This window comes from Colius striatus, chromosome 2, assembly GCF_028858725.1.
Source record: "Colius striatus isolate bColStr4 chromosome 2, bColStr4.1.hap1, whole genome shotgun sequence".
Taxonomy (NCBI): Eukaryota; Metazoa; Chordata; class Aves; order Coliiformes; family Coliidae; genus Colius; species Colius striatus.
The window spans coordinates 46,100,423-46,117,798 of record NC_084760.1 but is presented as its reverse complement, the minus strand read 5'-3'; the positions used below and the strand labels follow the sequence as shown (position 1 = coordinate 46,117,798).

At 49.9% G+C, this 17,376-nt stretch overlaps 1 protein-coding gene across 1 annotated transcript in view; it reads right to left on the bottom strand.

The window, feature by feature from the left end:
- Positions 1–5,102: 5,102 nt before the first annotated feature.
- ELP3 (elongator acetyltransferase complex subunit 3) overlaps positions 5,103–17,376 on the bottom strand; it is a 98,945-nt gene continuing 86,671 nt past the window's right edge. Inside the window, exon 15 of the mRNA XM_061990874.1 lies at positions 5,103–5,504. Coding sequence (XP_061846858.1) covers positions 5,428–5,504 — 77 coding nt within the window. The 3' untranslated portion in view covers positions 5,103–5,427. The remainder of the gene's footprint in view (positions 5,505–17,376) is intronic.

The following is a 17,376-nucleotide window of genomic DNA, read 5'->3' as shown; positions in this document are numbered from 1 at the left end:
CTTTTCCAACCAAAATGATCTGTGGTACAACTCCTGCTGAAGGGCTCAGAGGGAGGATTGAATTTCTTCGCGGCTGCAGTAGTAAGAATGAAGTTATTGACTCATGTGGGTGCAGAAGGGAACTGGCAGCACTTGTGAACTTGCTGAATCTAGAGAGGTATTTTTGCAAAATACAGACAAAATGGGGAAATGTGGAGCTTAACCCCTTAGAGATGCCACAGGCCTTTTCCTGATTAAAACCCTTCATACCAGAGGGCTCAGTTCATGGTCATGGTTCCTCCTCTCTCATCCCAAACTTTGCTCCTTCGTTTCATTAAATAGCTGCTGCCCTCCCCCACTGAAAGAGGCTGTGTCCACAGCACAGGAACCACTGATGCTGCATTTCCATTCCCTTTGCAAAGCATCACCTGGGTCCTCTTGCAGAGGATTTCCAAAAGTAAGGAGTTCACGTGGTTCAATCTGTCAGTCCCTGTTGTGTCTTTCAGGATTCTCTGTACACTCTGAATTAATTTTGCCAAGGCTTTTAGAAGTTGGAAGCAGCAGTTTGCTCCCTTTTAAGCTTATTTAGCTTTCCTTTATTCTCCAGGAGCTGTAGGACCAGAGAATTTAGATTAATTTGTTTCTTAAACAATGAGCAGTCTACTACCATCCTTCATGCCTGCTGTTCAGCACAGCCTTGTGCTGCCTCTCTGGTCAAAGGGCTGTTTGCTGGAGCTGGGTTTACCAGGGAGATGGGAAAGTGGAAGCACCTGGCATAAACAATCCCAGGGCCAGGAACTGCTTCTTCCTGCAAAGCTGCACAGTGAAGCTGGGTATTGCTCTGGGGTAACGAACGGGCAGCTGTGGTCAGCAAAGCAACTGGCCAGAGGTCCCCCTGAGGCGGTTTTGGCTGAGGATTCAGGGCAGGAGAGGGTGTAGGGTTTTTTGCTGCAGAGCTGTTCAAGTAGGGTGATGCTCAACAGGTCTTCCGAGCACCAGAGAGGACTAAGGGAGCTAGCTGTGCCTGAAAAAATGTAGGTGTAGAATTGCTGAGGTTGGAAAAGACCTTCAGATCCTCAAGTCCACCCCCTGACCTCACCCTGCCAAGCCCACCACTAACCCATGTCCCTCAGCACCTCAGCTACACGGCTTTGCAATAGCTCCAGGGATGGGGACTCCACCAGCTCCCTGGGCAGCCTGGGACGGTGTGTACCAGCCCTCTCAGTGAAAAAGTGAACCCCAGGAGAGCAGCTTTGATCCCTCCTGCCAGACACTGGTCTGATGCTGCACCCCATGAGGAAGCAGGAGGGAACAGCTCTCCAGGATCCAAGGAGCAGCAGATCGAGGCCATCCCACATCCTCTGCATGGCTCTTCTGCCAGCAGCGTCTGCCTGTGGCTGTGGGGAAGCAAAATCCTGCTCTGCAGCACTTGTGCTTACAGTGAGAGGTGCACTTAGGGCTTCACTCATCAGTCCACAGCAGAGGCAGTTGAAAGCAAGGAGAAAAAGGTACAGAAATAGAAGCAAGAGAAATATTAAAGCTGGCAGAGCTTCTTGTCACATCAGGAAGCACAGGACTATGGTAATGAACTCACGGTGTGAACCCTGGAGCTCCTGCCCTGGGCAGGTTATTGCTGCTCAAGCTGCAGCTGAGCTCCACAGCACCACAGGCCGCAGGCAGAGAGCGTCAGCATCCCAAAAAGTTGGAGCAGGAGGATGGCAACAGGATAAAATTAATGCTGAAATGAGCATGACTCACCTTCTTCAAGTATTTTAAGCTGGTCACCACTGTTTGTCCCTGGATGGAGAGAGCTGCTTCCATTAATGGTGCTTTCTTCGTGCCTAATGGCTTATTTTCCTCACTGCTGTGGAAGTGCCAGGCACAGGCCGGGGAGCAAAGCCCCCATACAGCCCCCTCACCTGCCCAGGGCTGTGCTGGGTTGGTTACTGAGTGAGGAGGATGCAGCAGTGGCCTGAAACTTCCCTTGGCACCATTTCAACCTGGAACAAGGAAACCTGGGGCCTTCACAGCCCCAGGTTTTGCTTTCATGGGAGGGGTGTGGGAGCGGCCACAGCCCTGGGCCTGTTGGGTTTCACAGGCAAATGGTGTTTTCTTAGAATTAGCAGAGCCCTGCAGAGCTCATCCAACCCAAGCCCCTGCTCAAGCAGGTTCCCCTCCATCAGGGGGCACAGGAACGTGTCCAGGCGGGTTTGGCAACCTCCCGAGAAGGAGCCTCCACACCCTCCCTGGGCAGCCTGGGCCAGGGCTCCCTCACCTCAACACCAAACAAGTTTCTCCTCCTGTGCCACTGGCACTTGCTGGGTTCCAGCTTGTGCCCGTTACCCCTTGTCCTGGCACTGGAGACAGGACTTCATGACTTTGTTCATCTTTTGAACAGTTGCAAGAGCCCTTGTTTGCTCAATCCACATCAATCCCCTCATGAACAGAGGAGTTGCAGCTTCTCAATACAAATCACCTCAGTGTTTGGGTTGTTTTTTTCTGAGTTTGGTATGAATGAGGTATCTGTACTCAAGTACAGGTTTTTGTGGAGGTTCCCTCTGAGTGTCCCAGTTTGTTATTTGGGTAGTTGGATGCCACTCTGTCACCCCGTATGAATGAAGTCCATCTCAGGAGGCTGCTGCAAAGCCATGGGAAGGATCAGCACAGCTCCTTTTCTCACAGTGAGGTCTCGTGTTTCCTTTGTACCTCCCGTTTTTTGCTGCTGAAGATACCCGAAATCTTACCAGATTCGTGCCTGGTGTCCCTCAAAGCCCAAAACCCTTCAGAGCTGCTTTAGAGGAAAGTGTGGTTTTGCTTTTCCCTCCCAGAGGCCACATCACAGGCAGCGCCACACACTGCAGGAAAGGATCTTACCCAAACTTACATGCAGGCAACCACAGACCCGCCCCTGAGCCACACCAAAGCCTGTGGAAAATTCACACACACCTGCCACCACGTCCCTTCCCCTGGGACAGGCAGACAGAGGGCGAGAAGCCACAGCTCAGCTGCTACCCCACCGCTTTTCCGCAACCCGCTGCGTCTCCTGGGCCATATGGGGCTTCCTGAGACCCTCTGCCTCCATCCCAAAGCCCAGCAGAGAGGACTGACACCAGGAACGTGCCTCGGAGGAACTCCCTGTCCTGGGAAGAGGCAAAGGCTCGGCGAGAAGTACAAACCAGCTATCCAGTTGTCTGCCTTTGTATCAAACACACAAATCAATACATCACACTTCCAAACAAACCCTGGCCTGTGCAGACAAGCCCACAGAGTTTCGCAGCAGCTGAGCCAGTGCAGCATGAAATCACCCTAGAAAGAACACACAAATGGGAAGCTAAAAATAAAGCTGCCCCCTCTCCCTCCCCTCAGATCGCTTGCTTTCTTGATAAAGCTGCTAGTAAACTCAAAATGCACTGGCCTTCAAAAAACAACCCAAACCCCTCAAGCCCCTGTCTCTGGTGTTTCCTGGCTTTGCCGAAGGGCCACGCTTGCACACGCAGAGCTGGGGCTTTTCTGGCCACTACCTGCAAAAAAACTCTGAGCTGTCAGAGCCGAGAGCGTCAGAGTGATTCATAATTATGTCACTGGTATCACAACAACGGATTTGGTGGAAAAATTTGAAGGGATTCTGCAGAGAAATTGCATCCCCTCTCGGTGCATCATCTCCTCTGCTTTCACGCTGTCAGAACCTTAACGGGGCCCATTTACCAATGTCTTGGAGGATGAAAAAAACCATACAGTTGAGCAACTCCAGAAGCAACACCCTCCATTTTCCTGCTTCAAATAAAACCATCTGCACAGCACAGGAGGCTCAGCTGTGCTCAGGAGTCACACACTGACAAGCTGTGGATTTTTTTTCCCCTCACTCCCCAGCCCTTAAAACACAGGTGAGCAGCGCTCACCCTCGATAATAAAAACTTTATTGCCAGATAGGTGGCTCCTCTCCAGAGATGAGGGCGGCAGCAACGGATCTGGGTGGCAGAAGCACAGAGCTGCTTCTGTCAGAGCTTTTCCTCCTCTGCCCCGAGTTAATCATGTGTGTCCAAACCCTCAGTACTGCTGAAGCTTCCAGAAGGCTCCTGACAGACTCATTTATTAGAACAACACCCGAAATGTCAACATCTCTACAAGCTTCTACTCTGGATTATAAACCTGGTTTTGATTGAAATGCTATGAAAAAGGAAGCGGGTGAGGTCAGAGCTTCTGGGTTTGTGGAGTGGGACGGGCAGCCGCAGCCACATTGCTCTTGAACCCCAAATCACTGACGTCAAAGGACGTCAGATCTCTGTGTGTGCTGGGCCATCCCCACGCCAGGGCTGGGGAGAGGTGAGGAGGTGCTGAGCTCTTCCCTCACAGTCGCCACTCGCAGCCCAGCTCATGCCATTTGCAAAAAGAAATTTTACTTCTATCACCTCTGATAGAATTCCTGGTGCCTGGAATTGGCAACAGTTACCCCAGAATCCCCCAATGGTGGGAGTTGGCAGGGCCCTGCAGAGCTCATCCAGCCCAAGCCCCTGCTCAAGCAGGTTCCCCTCCATCAGGGGGCACAGGAACGTGTCCAGGTGGGTTTGGAAACCTCCTGAGAAGGAGCCTCCACACCCTCCCTGGGCAGCCTGGGCCAGGGCCCCCTCACCTCAACACCAAACAAGTTTCTCCTCCTGTGCCAGTGGCACTTGCTGGGTTCCAGCTTGTGCCCATTACCCCTTGTCCTGGCACTGGCCACCACACAACAAACACTGGCCCCATCCTCTCCACACTCATCCTTTGGGTATTTATCAGCCCCACCATGACCTCACCAAGGCCTTGCAGCTGCCCAACTGCCTCATGCCCACATCAGTCCACATCCAGAGTCTCTGCATACCCTTGGAGATATTTAAGCAACATCAATCTGATCTAACCAGACCCAAATTGAGTGAGGATGGAGCAGAGACCTCAGCAGTCCCTTTTAACCTCAGCATGGTTGTGTGTCACCTCAGAGAGTCCATTCCGGCTTTACTCCCAATTCCTCCCCTGTCAGAGCAAGGCACTGGCTTCCCATCCTCAGTCTCCTACTGCCAAAGGATCAAACGGCATCGCTTGGCTTTGGGATGGACAGGAAGCAGCCAAGCCCAGCAGAAACAAACATGCACACACAAAGAATGAATTCATGTTGCAGAATAACAATGCTGAAACGCTAAACGCCCTCTGAGAGCACCTCAGAAATGATGGGCTCTTCCCACAGGGCTGTTAGGGGAATCCCCAAGTTGAGAGCAGGTAATGCCCCATGGGAAACGTCCCCAGCCTCTCCTGGGGCAAAGGGCAGATCTCAGCACTGCTCTGCCCACAGAAGCACGTCCTTGGCAGTTGGGGCAGGCCTTGGATTTTAGCTTATGTCTGTCACCCGAAGCTTGCAGGATGAGCCTTGTCTCCTCCCCTCCTGGCAGGTGGTGGGGGTGAGGAGCTCCTGGGACATCACTCCAGCCTTTTCACCATGTAAGGCCCTTCCAGCTCATAGCCAATCTTCCTGTAGTAGTTCCTCGTGCCAACACCTGTGAGAAGAATGACAAAAAGGTTTAATTAAGCATGCTGAGGGGCCAGAGCTGGGAGGAAAAGTCACTTTAACGGAGGGATGGAGCTGAATGGGGCTCAGCCAGCACTGGGCCTCCCCTGAGGGCTGTTTACTCCTTTGCATCTGGACTGATTATGGTGGTTTTAAGGGGGGAAATGCAGGAAGACAGCAGTTCTATCTGCCCAGATTGTTCCCCCCCTATCCTTTGTCTTAAGAAAGGCCATGAGCTGAGCAGGAGAGGGGAATCAACACGGGAACAACAGTGAAAGGCGAGTCAAGAGTTCCGACTGCCCCAGGTACAACAAAACCTGAGGACAGGCTCTTGAGAGGAGGCAGCCCAGCTGCAGGCATCATTACCAGGAACTGAAGGGCTCTAAAACCGGACAAACTCCATCCAGTCGCTCCCAGAAATGAGCTCAGCTCCACTTCAGACAGACAAGTGGGTTCTGCAGCCACAATCCAATTTCCTTGTTGAAAAGGACGGCTCTGAACGCGGCGCTTCTCAAACAGCCTCTGCCTTTCAGGCAGCATCCTGCTGCAGGACAGGGCCAGCACAGCAGCCTTCCCCCTCACCTTATCTAATTACTCACAGATGCAGACATTAGTCATCAGGGGAGGGAGGAGAAATTCAGCATCATGGTGCAGCTGGTGGGTAAGGGAAGGGAGGATAGGTAGGATGTGGCTCTCCATCAAGAGAGGCAGCCTCTCTTTCCTCTCATCTCATCCCTCCAGCCAGTTCCTGGAAACCGTGGTACTTGCAAATGGCTCTCCAGGAATTGGCTGCGTGTCCTGGAGATGCACTCAATAACCTCTTCCTGCCTATGCATCACTTTTTACCCATTGACGCCTCGGCAGGTTTGTTTGAAGTGGTGGTAATGGATTTCCTGGACACACATTGCAACAGCTACCCAATGGCTTAAGCACCACAGCTCCAGACAAACTCCTCAGGCAACAGCCTGGAAAAGCTTTATATTAACTTAAGGTATGGAAAAGACACCCAAGACCCAGACTTGAGATGTCTTCCTGCCCCTCATCCCAGCTGAAACTGGGAAGAGCTTGCAAACCCACAAATAATCCCAAATTGCAAGCACCTGAGCGAATTCAGGGGTTGGACTTGATGGTCTTAATTATTATGATAATAATAATTATCATTTGCTTCTGAACAGCAACAAAGCTCCAGTGACGTGGCAGCAGAACACTGTCCTTAACAAAACCATGCTGAAGGCATCCAAATCCACTCAGCTTCAGCGTGAGCCTGAAGCTGAGGGAAAAAACAGGTCTGCTGCATGTACCTCCACTCCCCTCTTCCTGATTCCTGCCCAGGCAGATTGGGATGTCTGACGTGGAGTAAACTACCTCCTTTATCAATATCTTGCCTAAAGCCCCACCTCTGGGTTCATTGGCAGAGATGTAGGGGTATGACATACAGATTTTGGAAGTAAAGGGGCACAGCCATCCCACCTGCGGCCCAAAACAACTTGGTTAACAGGATTAGTGGCATCTAAAGCTGAAGAACCACCCTCTTTCAGGTAACAGACAGCTGAAAACACCTTGACCAGGGTTATTAAATCCTTCCCCTTTTTTCTTTCTCCTAAAGTCTTTGAGGAACATGCAGATTTTAAAGGCAGCAGTTAGGGTGGCTTCAGAGCGTTGTGTGTTGCCTCCATTCACCTCAGAGCTATTAAGTAGCACTAGTTAAGCACCAGCTCTCCCTCACTGGCAGTGGGTTCAAGCCATTAACAAAAATGATGGTGAAGTCCCCAGTCCCTGTGCCCCAGGGGTTGCACACCTCTTGAGCATCTAAGCCCTGCTCCTAGCACTAACTTCTTGCACAAAATTATTGTCCTTCAATGGGAAAGTCTACTCTGAAGAGGAAGCAGAAGATGCCTCAAGCTAAGGGCTGCATGTGAAGATATGGCATGGTTTCCCTGCTGCTCAGCTCTAATGTCACAGAATCCCCAAGTGATGGGGGGGTTGGCAGGGCCCTGCAGAGCTCATCCAGCCCAAGCCCCTGCTCAAGCAGGTTCCCCTCCATCAGGGGGCACAGGAACCTGTCCAGGTGCATTTGGAAACCTCCCAAGGAGCCTCCACACCCTCCCTGAGCAGCCTGGGCCAGGGCTCCCTCACCTCAACACCAAACAAGCTTCTCCTCCTGTGCCACTGGCACTTGCTGGGTTCCAGCTTATGTCCATTGCCCCTTGTCCTGGCACTGGACACTACAGTAGTGTCACCCCATCTACCCTTTCAGTCCTTACAAGTGTTTGTGAGGTCCCCTCTCAGCCTTCTCCAGGCTGAACAGCCCCAGGTCCCGCAGCCTTTCCTCCTCACACAGATGTTCCAGTGCCCTCAGCATCTTGGTAGCCCTGCACTGGCCTCTCTCCAGCAGTTCCCTGTCTCTCTGGAGCTGGGGAGCCCAGAAGTGGACACAGGACTCCAGAAGAGGCCTCAGCAGGGCAGAGGAGAGGGGAAGCAGAACCTCCCTCCACCTGCTGCCCACACTCTTCTACATACACCCCAGAATGTCACTGGCCAATGGCATTCTGGGGTGGATTAAGAAGAGTCTGTGATATTTGCTGCATTTCTCATTCTGGGTCTTTTAGAATGGGTTTTAAATTTTAAATATTCTGTATCAAACTGTGCAGGAGAGCTTAGTTTGAACTCAACAGAGCAGACTTCAACTGATTTCAATCTCCTTCCAGATTCACCACCACAAATTGAATTGGTTGAAGGACAAGGGCTCCCATCACACCTGCCTGGATGGAAACTTGTGGCCAGGTGCCAACTGAGGGACCTTCGAAACATCTCTCTGCACAATCTTCAAGCAACACATCCTCTGGCAACAGCTGCTGCTTCATTTTCATTTCATTCTCTTCTTTTGGAAGCATCTCAGTAATGGCAAAGCCTCAGGATAAAACCCCAAAACTGGCTTTTCACTGTAACAATTTCACCTCAAAATTAATTAAATAAAAACCAAAAACCCCCCAGGCTGCCTGTACCAGGGGACAGCGAAAAGCGACCACAGCATCAGGGTTAAATGCTCCTCTGGGCCAGGCAGATGATCAGCTGGCACAAGACTGCTACCCAGAGGACAGCAGAAATCAGATTTCCTTGCCCCTCTGCAGCAACCTCTGCCCGTGACCTTTTCTGTGCAGAGCCCATAAATACACCCTTCTGACTCAGCCCTGCCACACTGAAATATTGCGATGCAGCATCCGGGGCTGAGGATCCTCATAGATTCCTTCACCACGGCTCACTAGTCACAGAAGTAAGTGAAAATGAGATTGTTTTCAGGATCATTAAAGAGCTACTAATAGTTCATAAAATTTCCACAGCAGAGACTTACTGAGGCACACAAGACAATTCTCTCTACCCAGGCCTCTACATCTTTTGGCAACAGCTGAAATCTTCCCAAAAATGCACAGTGAAGGCATCTCACAGCTTCCTTCCCCCTCAAAATATTTCTTACCAGGGCTCCATGTGCCAAGCAGCAAATCTGAGGCAGCTGAACTTTCCAAATTCCCTCAATCCATTAACATCACAGCTGCAATTCCAATGGTAGCGAAGCCTCTTCTGGGATTTTGGGGAGGAATCACCTGGTTCCTGAGGAAGGGAGAGCTTTGGGCTCCACTCAGATAATTTCTTGGATCTCTGACAAGCAGGATTCATAGAATCCCAGAATGGTGGGGGTTGGCAGGTCCCTGCAGAGCTCATCCAGCCCAAGCCCCTGCTCAAGCAGGTTCCCCTCCATCAGGGGGCACAGGAACGTGTCCAGGCAGGTTTGGAAACCTCCCGAGAAGGAGCCTCCACACCCTCCCTGGGCAGCCTGGGCCAGGGCTCCCTCACCTCAACACCAAACAAGTTTCTCCCTCTGTGCCAGTGGGTTCCAGCTTCTGCCTGTTAACCCTTGTCCTGGCACGGGACAGTACAGAAAAAAAATGTTGCCCAATCCTATTGACACTTTAGGTACTTGTAAGTGTTGATGAGATCTCCTCTAAATCTTCTCTTCTCCAGGCTGAACAGCCCCAGGTCCTGCAGCCTTTCCTCCTCACAGACATGTTCCAGTCCCCTCAGCATCTTGGTAGCCCTGCACTGGCCTCTCTCCAGCAGCTCCGTCTCTCTTGAGCTGAGGAGCCCAGAAGTGGACACAGGACTCCAAGTGAGGCCTCACCAGGGCAGAGGAGAGGGGGAGGAGAACCTCCCTCCACCTGCTGCCCACACTCTCTTCATGCCCTCCAGGATGCCACTGGCCTTCTTGCCTATGAAGGCACATGGCTGCTCATGTTTATTTGCTGCCCACCAGCACTCCCAGGTCCCTCTCTGCAGAGCTGCTCTCCAGCAGGTCACCCCCAGCCTGTCCTGGTGCAGGGGCTTGTTCCTCCCCAGGTGCAGGACTCTGCACTTGCCCTTGCTGAACCTCAGGAGGCTCCTCTCTGCCCCGTTCTCAGCCTGTCCAGATCTGGCTGAATGGCAGCACAGTCTCTGGTGAATCAGCCAGTCCTCCCAGTTTTGTGCCATCAGGGAACTTGCTGAGGGTCACTCTGTCCCCTCATCCAGGTTGTTGATGAAGATGTTGAACAAGACTGGCCCCAGAACCGATCCCTGTGGAACCCCACTGGCCACAGGCCTCCAACGCACTTCTGTGCCATTGAGCTCCAGTCTCTGGGCTCTGTCATTCAGCCAGTTCCTTATCCACCTCCACCTCCCTATCCACTCACCCAACCCTCACTTCCTTAAAGGGATGTCCTTTAAATGTGCTAAGAGAAGGATTTGTGTTTCGTGCAGGCAACAAGACAGGAAAGGGTGATGCTACGTTCACCAAAGCACTATGGATTTACCCCAGAACATGCAGTGGGGATTTGGGATAACTAATGACTACTGCTCTTGGTATCAGAAAGAACTTTCCCCTGTGACTGCCAGTGCTGCTCCTGGGACAGCCATGCTCTGTGAGGGAAATGCTGGTTAGAATATAGTTTTTGTGAGTTTCAAAAGACAGAGAGAAGGAAGAAATAAATGCTCCTGCACTCACCTACAGTGTACCTCCATGGACACTGCTAAACCACAGCAATGGCACTGAGCCAGGCAGGAGACTTGGAAGCCACTGGTGCCACAAGGCATATCATAAACACCTGTGTTTTCAACACAGAAAAGCAAAGAAAGGAAACAAGAGCTCCAAGGGAACCTCCTTGGCCTCCCAGCGTGTCTCCCATGATTGCAGCAAGGCTGCCAAATCACTGGGAGGATTCAAAGGGTCATTCAGAGACCACAAAGCTCACATCTCAGAGGCTCAAGGACTCGGGGTCAGATGACTTGGAATCTGACATCAATGGTGAGCAAGCAGACACAAGCCTCTTTTTAACTTGGGTCTTGGGGGAGACCTTGCTTTGACCAACACCAAGTCCGAGAAGTCACTTTGTTAACTGTCAAACAAATGTCTTGTTGTGAAATCAACAAGATGCTGAGGGGACTGGAGCATCTTTCTTACGAGGAAAGGCTGTGGGATCTGGGACTGTTCAGCCTGGAGAAGAAAACATTGAGAGGGGACCTCATTAAAGTTGTATGTCAAGGGGATGGGGTGACACTTTTTTTCTGTATTGTCCAGGGATGGGACAATGGGTAATGGACATAAGCTGGGACACAAAAAGTTCCACTCAAAAATAAGGAAAAACTTCTTTACTCTGAGGGTGAGGGAGCCAGCAGCGTGCCCAGGTGGGCAAGAAGGCCAGTGGCACCCTGGCTTGTATCAGCAGTGGTGTGGCAGCAGGCCCAGGGCAGTGGCCGTCCCCTGTGCTGGGCCCTGGTGAGGCCGCAGCTCGAGTGCTGTGTTCAGTGTTGGGCCCCTCACTGCCAGAGGGACACTGAGGGGCCGCAGCGTGTCCAGAGCCGGGCAGCAGAGCTGGGGAAGGGGCTGGAGCACAAGTGTGCTGGGGAGGGGCTGAGGGCCCTGGGGGTGTTCAGCCTGGACAACAGGAGCCTGAGGGGAGACATCATCACTCTCTGCAACTACCTGTGAACGGAGGTTGTAGTGACGTGGGGGTTGGCCTCTTCTCCCCAGAAATGAATGACAGGACAAGAGGAAATGGCCTCAGGTTGCCCCAGGGGAGGTTTAGATTGGAGCTGAGGAAGAGCTTTTTCCCTGAGAGGGCTGTCAGCCCCTGTCCCAGGCTGCCCAGGGAGCTGGTGGAGTCCCCATCCCTGGAGCTATTGCGAAGCCGTGTGGCTGAGGTGCTGAGGGGGTCAGTAGTGGGCTTGGCAGTATGAGAGGAGGGCTTGGACTTGATGACCTTCTTAAAGGTCTTTTCCAACTGAAACAATTTTCTGATTCTACATAAGGAAGGGTCAAATCCATAACAGCAGTAGGAAAAGAATCTGAGAGAATGTTTTCTTGTCTATTGTGTACTGGATACTGACTGAAAAACCACACACCACATTTCTGAGCTGATGTATGAGTTCGGAATGCTCAGCAGATCCATCCACAACCTCTGCTGAGTTTGCTTTGGCATTTACACTGTTCACAATGCTGGATTTTATCTTTGGGGAAAACATGAGGCTTTTTCACATGAATCACTACCAAGGAACTGCAGAGAAAGGTAACAATGAGGAAAAGGATTTGAGATAACCAAAACACCTTATCAGCACCAAGGAAACAGAAAAAAACAACACTCTTAACACTGTGGAAAAAACCTGGGCACGTCAGCAATCAGAAAAAAGTTATTAAGAAACCAAGGAAAAATCCCTGTATCTACCCCTGCAGCAAAGATTTTTTATTGAAGACTAGATAATTGGCAACTCATTTCCTGAACGTTTCTTAAGATACTGGGAGATAAAAATCCTCTGAATAGCAGAAGCAAGGGCTTTTGGAAACTGTACCCAGTGTCTTACAAATATGATGCTCTCAATTTTCAAATTTGCATGGAGTGAAAACACACAGACACGTTCAATTGTAAAACTGCAGCTTCTGTTGAGAATCACTGTCAAGCACTAAAACTCTGGCAGCTGTCAGAAAACATAATCTGGGCACCGCGAATGGAAACCAGCAATGTGATATTCTAATTATTATCTTTTTTAAAGATAATTGCAAATATTTTGATTTCAGTAGATCCACTTTAAAAACAGAGCACTGGAAACTCTTTCTCGTTTGTTTTTGGCACCCACCAGCGCATTGCAGTGGCGGGTCTGAAGCATTCTCCCTGCAGAGTGACTTCCCACATGCTTCAACAGTCTTCGGAGGGACTTAACCCAGAGAAAGGAGAGTTCAGGATTTCATGACCTCCTCCTGCTGCAGCAGCCACAATGACCTAATTAGCATCTCAGTTTGAGTCATAATTTAAGCATGTCTTTATGTACTTACATGACTGTTACTACCCCTGCCTGTGAAGCATTTCGTAATCCTTCCTCTAGTGAGGGCTCAATGATTAGCAGAATCAAACCCCCTACCACTAACCTGTATTTACTCTGCGTGTTCCTGTTTGTTGGACCTGGAAAGACAAATCCCCACCTGAAAGCTGCTGTGTTGTGGTGTTTTTCTCTCCTCTCAAATTCAAGTTGTGTTTTCTTCCTGCTTGGATTGCTTCCCAGAGGTTTTAAATGTCTATTTTCACACCACCTCTGCCTAGCAGGGAGGTACTGTCATCACCAGGTCCCAGAAGAGCCAAGATCCCTAGCAGCTGGGGAATTTGTCAGAAATCACAAAGTAAGTCTGCAACAAAAGAGAGTTTTGAAGCCTGGCTGTCCCTTCATCAGTTCAACAACTCACATCATTACTGCAAAATACTGATGGCCTTTCAGACTTAAGACTGGATTATTTTTGAAGCCCTGACTATCCTCAGCATTCCCCCGCCAGCCTCCTACACAAAACCAATCCCTGCTCCATTTCAGTCCACTCTGGATTTGATGAAAAGGCAAAGAGATGCAGACACTCTGACAGAGCTGATCCTTCCTCCAACTTGTGGTCACTTTTTGGGCTTGATAAATTAAAATGAAGAAACCCCATTAGGTAAATAGGCTGGGAGAACTTCACTCTCCCCTTTGCAACTCACAGATTCAAGTTCATTTAACTCAATTTCAGTCTGGACTGGCTTGGCTAATTTGAAAAACTTGGAGCTGGCCCATTTGAAAAACTCTTTTTTCTCCCTCTTTTGCATCTCCCAGGTGAAAGGCGGCATCCCCTCATTTACCTCCCATCCTTTCAAAGAGAGATCTCTAACTCCTGCTTCAACCTGTCCCCCTCTAACCCTCGGCCGTTACTTTAGAGGAATCACCTCAGCTTTACAGGGTAACAGGAGCTGTGATGAGTCCTTCTGTAGCAGAGCAGAGACTCTGACTCACTGGCAGTCTCAAGGTGAAAAAGGGATGTTTGAGGACACGGAGGCCAGTCCTCCAGATTTTCTGGGGTATGTTTGCCAAACACCAAAAGCCCCAAATCTAATTGAGCGGGGCAAGTTTCTGGAGTGACATGAGCTTGGTGTGCCTCAGGGCTTTGCTGGGCACAGACACACCAGCCCCGCTCTGGAAAGGTATTTTTGTTGTAAGGATGATAGTACTTTGCTGGAATCACTTACTGACCACATCTATCACAAAGCAGATCTACCACATTTCCTCCTGTCCTATCACTGCAGAATTTGTGCAGAAAAGAAAGAAAATCAGTGCAAAAGGTTTATCACATTAATGAATGGATTGCTCAGGGATTTTCTGATTTGCTCTTAAGGCCAAATCTCAAGACCAAGACTGTCACCAACAACTGTTTGTTTATGTTTTTTTTTAATAAAGCCAATTAAAATGAATGGTTAGAATTAAAGAATTGACTTTACAGCACTCAACTCTTGAGGTGTCTCTTCACACATGGGAGATGCTCTGGTTAGAATTAGTATTTAAACAGCAAGTCTGCAGCTAAGATTCATGCTAAAGCTTCCAGATGGTGAGATTACATCTCATTGATCTCTACTATAGAAGCAATATTTCATTAATGACTACACAGGCCTGCCCAGACCCAGCTGCACTGGAAGCATCCACCGTCAGGAGAGAGAAAGCCACCGCGCCAACATCACCTTTAACTGCGACAGATGAAGCTAGAGATGACAGATCTTCTGCCTCTAAACCAAGCAAAATTAAATATTCAAGAGCTAATACCATAACTTCTCTTACACTTTAACAAAGTGCTGCCAGCGGGGTGGCCAGCAGGCACTGAGAGAGACAGGGACAGTGAAATGTGTCTGCTATTCAACCCCAGATTTGTCACGTTAAGTGTTTGTGAGATTTTAGATCCACAGGCTATGTAATATCTTGAGGCTTCTTCCAGCAATGGCTGCTGAAATATCCAACCCAGCTGGCAAGGTATTACTGAGAGGCTGGGGACTGAGGATGACTCACAAGCATGTGAGGCGTTCACGATCGATTTTCTTTCCTATGAGCTATGAAATTTTAAACTCTGATGAAGAAACACTCAGCAATCCTGAGAGAGAGCCCACCAGTCATTAAACAAGCAGCATCCTCATGCATCTGCTTCATCAGAGAATCACAGAATGGTTGGGGTAGGAAAGGGATATTCAAAGGTCACCTAGTCCAATCCCCCTGCCATGAACAGGGACGTCTTCAACTAGGTAAGGTTACTCAGAGCCTCATCTAAACTGACCTCAAATGTTTCCAGAGGTGGGGTAGACAGAACCTCTCTGGGCAACCTGGGCTAGTGCCTCACTACCTTCAGTGTAAAAACAGCTCACAGCTTCAGGAATTTGTTTCAGTACCTGTCTGGTGCAGGAAGGTGGGGGTCAGAAACAGGCATTTGCTTCTGAACTTTCCCTCTAACTTACCAGAACAAGAAAGCGGTCATTAGTGTTATGCATATGATGTGTCTGTACTGAAGAACAACTTACAAGGTTCCTGTAGATCTACATTTTAATAGCTTGCTGTATCAGGTGTTCCTGACTTCTGGTGAGTAAAAAGAGAGTAGGAGAAGACCCACGAGGCTGAGTATAAAATCCCATGCTCCATTCCTGGGAGCAAGAGGCACACTCAGCAGCTCAGGTGGCTCAACTTGAAGGTTATCATAACACATATTTTTAATAAAATGCATCAAAACACTAAAAAAGAAGTGAGAATGACCAGGCAGGAGAAAAAAATCCTTTATGATCTCTTCTTATTTTTGCACATTAACCTTTTTGCACCTTTTGCAGGTTGCTGATAGGGCTCCTGGGAGTTTCTGTGTTCACTGGGACCGGGCAGTGACGCAAGTGGAGAAGGTCACTCAAACATAAATTTCATTTGCATCCCATTTGCAGTGCAAAGAAGCCCTGAAAATGCTCCAGTGTGGCAAATAAGGGTCCCCCTCTAAAGAGGGACCTCATTAACACTTAGAAGTACCTAAAGAAAGGATGTCAGAAGGATGGGGTGACACTTTTTTCTGTTGTGGCCAGTGCCAGGACAAGGGGTAACGGGCACAGGCTGGAACCCAGCAAGTGCCAGTGGCACAGGAGGAGAAACTTGTTTGGTGTTGAGGTGAGGGAGCCCTGGCCCAGGCTGCCCAGGGAGGGTGTGGAGTCTCCTCGGGAGGTTTCCAAATGCACCTGGACAGGTTCCTGTGCCCCCTGATGGAGGGGAACCTGCTTGAGCAGGGGCTTGGGCTGGATGAGCTCTGCATGGCCCTGCCAACCGCCACCATTCTAGGATTCTATGAAATAGTGAATTAATACAGTCAATGAAGTTAATAGCAGCCTCTTGTTTCTAAATTCTGTGGGCAACACTCCTTACTTGCTTTACAGAAATACTGCTCTGAAAATACTGCTCTGAACAAAGCAGAGCAAGCTGGGCAGGTGGGGAAGTCTGTGTGTGCTATGGGTGATTTCTCTCCAGCCCTTCTGCAGGTACTCGACTCCTCTGATGATCCGGCTAACGGAGCGGGTCAGCGCCGCTTGACATCACCTGATACTGCCCGCCTCCCATTCAGAAACCCGTCCTGCCTTCCCCTCACCACCTTCAGCCCCGGGGCACTCAGGCATGAAACATCCCTGGCCTGTGTCCATGTTAATTTTCTACTTGACAGAACACAAATAGAAGCCCTGGTCTGGGGGAAAACTGATCACCTTGCCGCATAGTAATTAGGTTGCAGCGGGGACCGGCGGCGGTGCCAGACCTCCACGCCACTGTAATAAGGCTCCTACGTCACCGGGATGGAGTGAGGCTCCGGCGAGACCTCGCTGCAGGGAGGCATTAAACCACTGCTTCAAAGATGAGGTGTGCTGCTGGTGAGGATTTGGCAGCCGTTCCAGACACTTCTCCAGTCTCAGCAGTCAATTATCAATGAGGTTTGTTTAAAGGCTACTGGAGACGGTGCAGGAACGGGTGGCAAAATGCCTGCACTTGAGAGAAGAAAGGACAGGGTGTTTATACAACGGACCTCAGTGCACTTGGTTTGAACAGGGCAAGCACCTGTGACAGGGGAATCCAATCTCATTCCCCCACTCCCCTGAACAAGCGTCTTCTGTACAGAGATAAGGAGACAATCCTGTTGGTACAAGCCAAGCCAGCCTGTTTTTCTGATGCCAGCATAAACAGATAACGCTGACAGACGTCACAGCACATACTGCAGTCGAAAAAGCTCTTCCATGCAAGAGCACTGTATTTATAGAGTGAGGTTTTAGTCTTTGAAAACTAATTTGCAGTCTTACAGCGCATAAACAGTTGGTCTGTGCACTCCTGGTCTCTGTCTTTGGAGCAGCCAGCAGCCTCATCCTCCAGCATCTCAGCTTTCAGATTCACTAAACCAAAGAAAGTACCTCACCTGCTGCACCAGCATGTGTGTCGAGGGCAACTGGAAAGACCTCAACCCTCTATTACCAGCATGGTGGGGGTTGACAAGA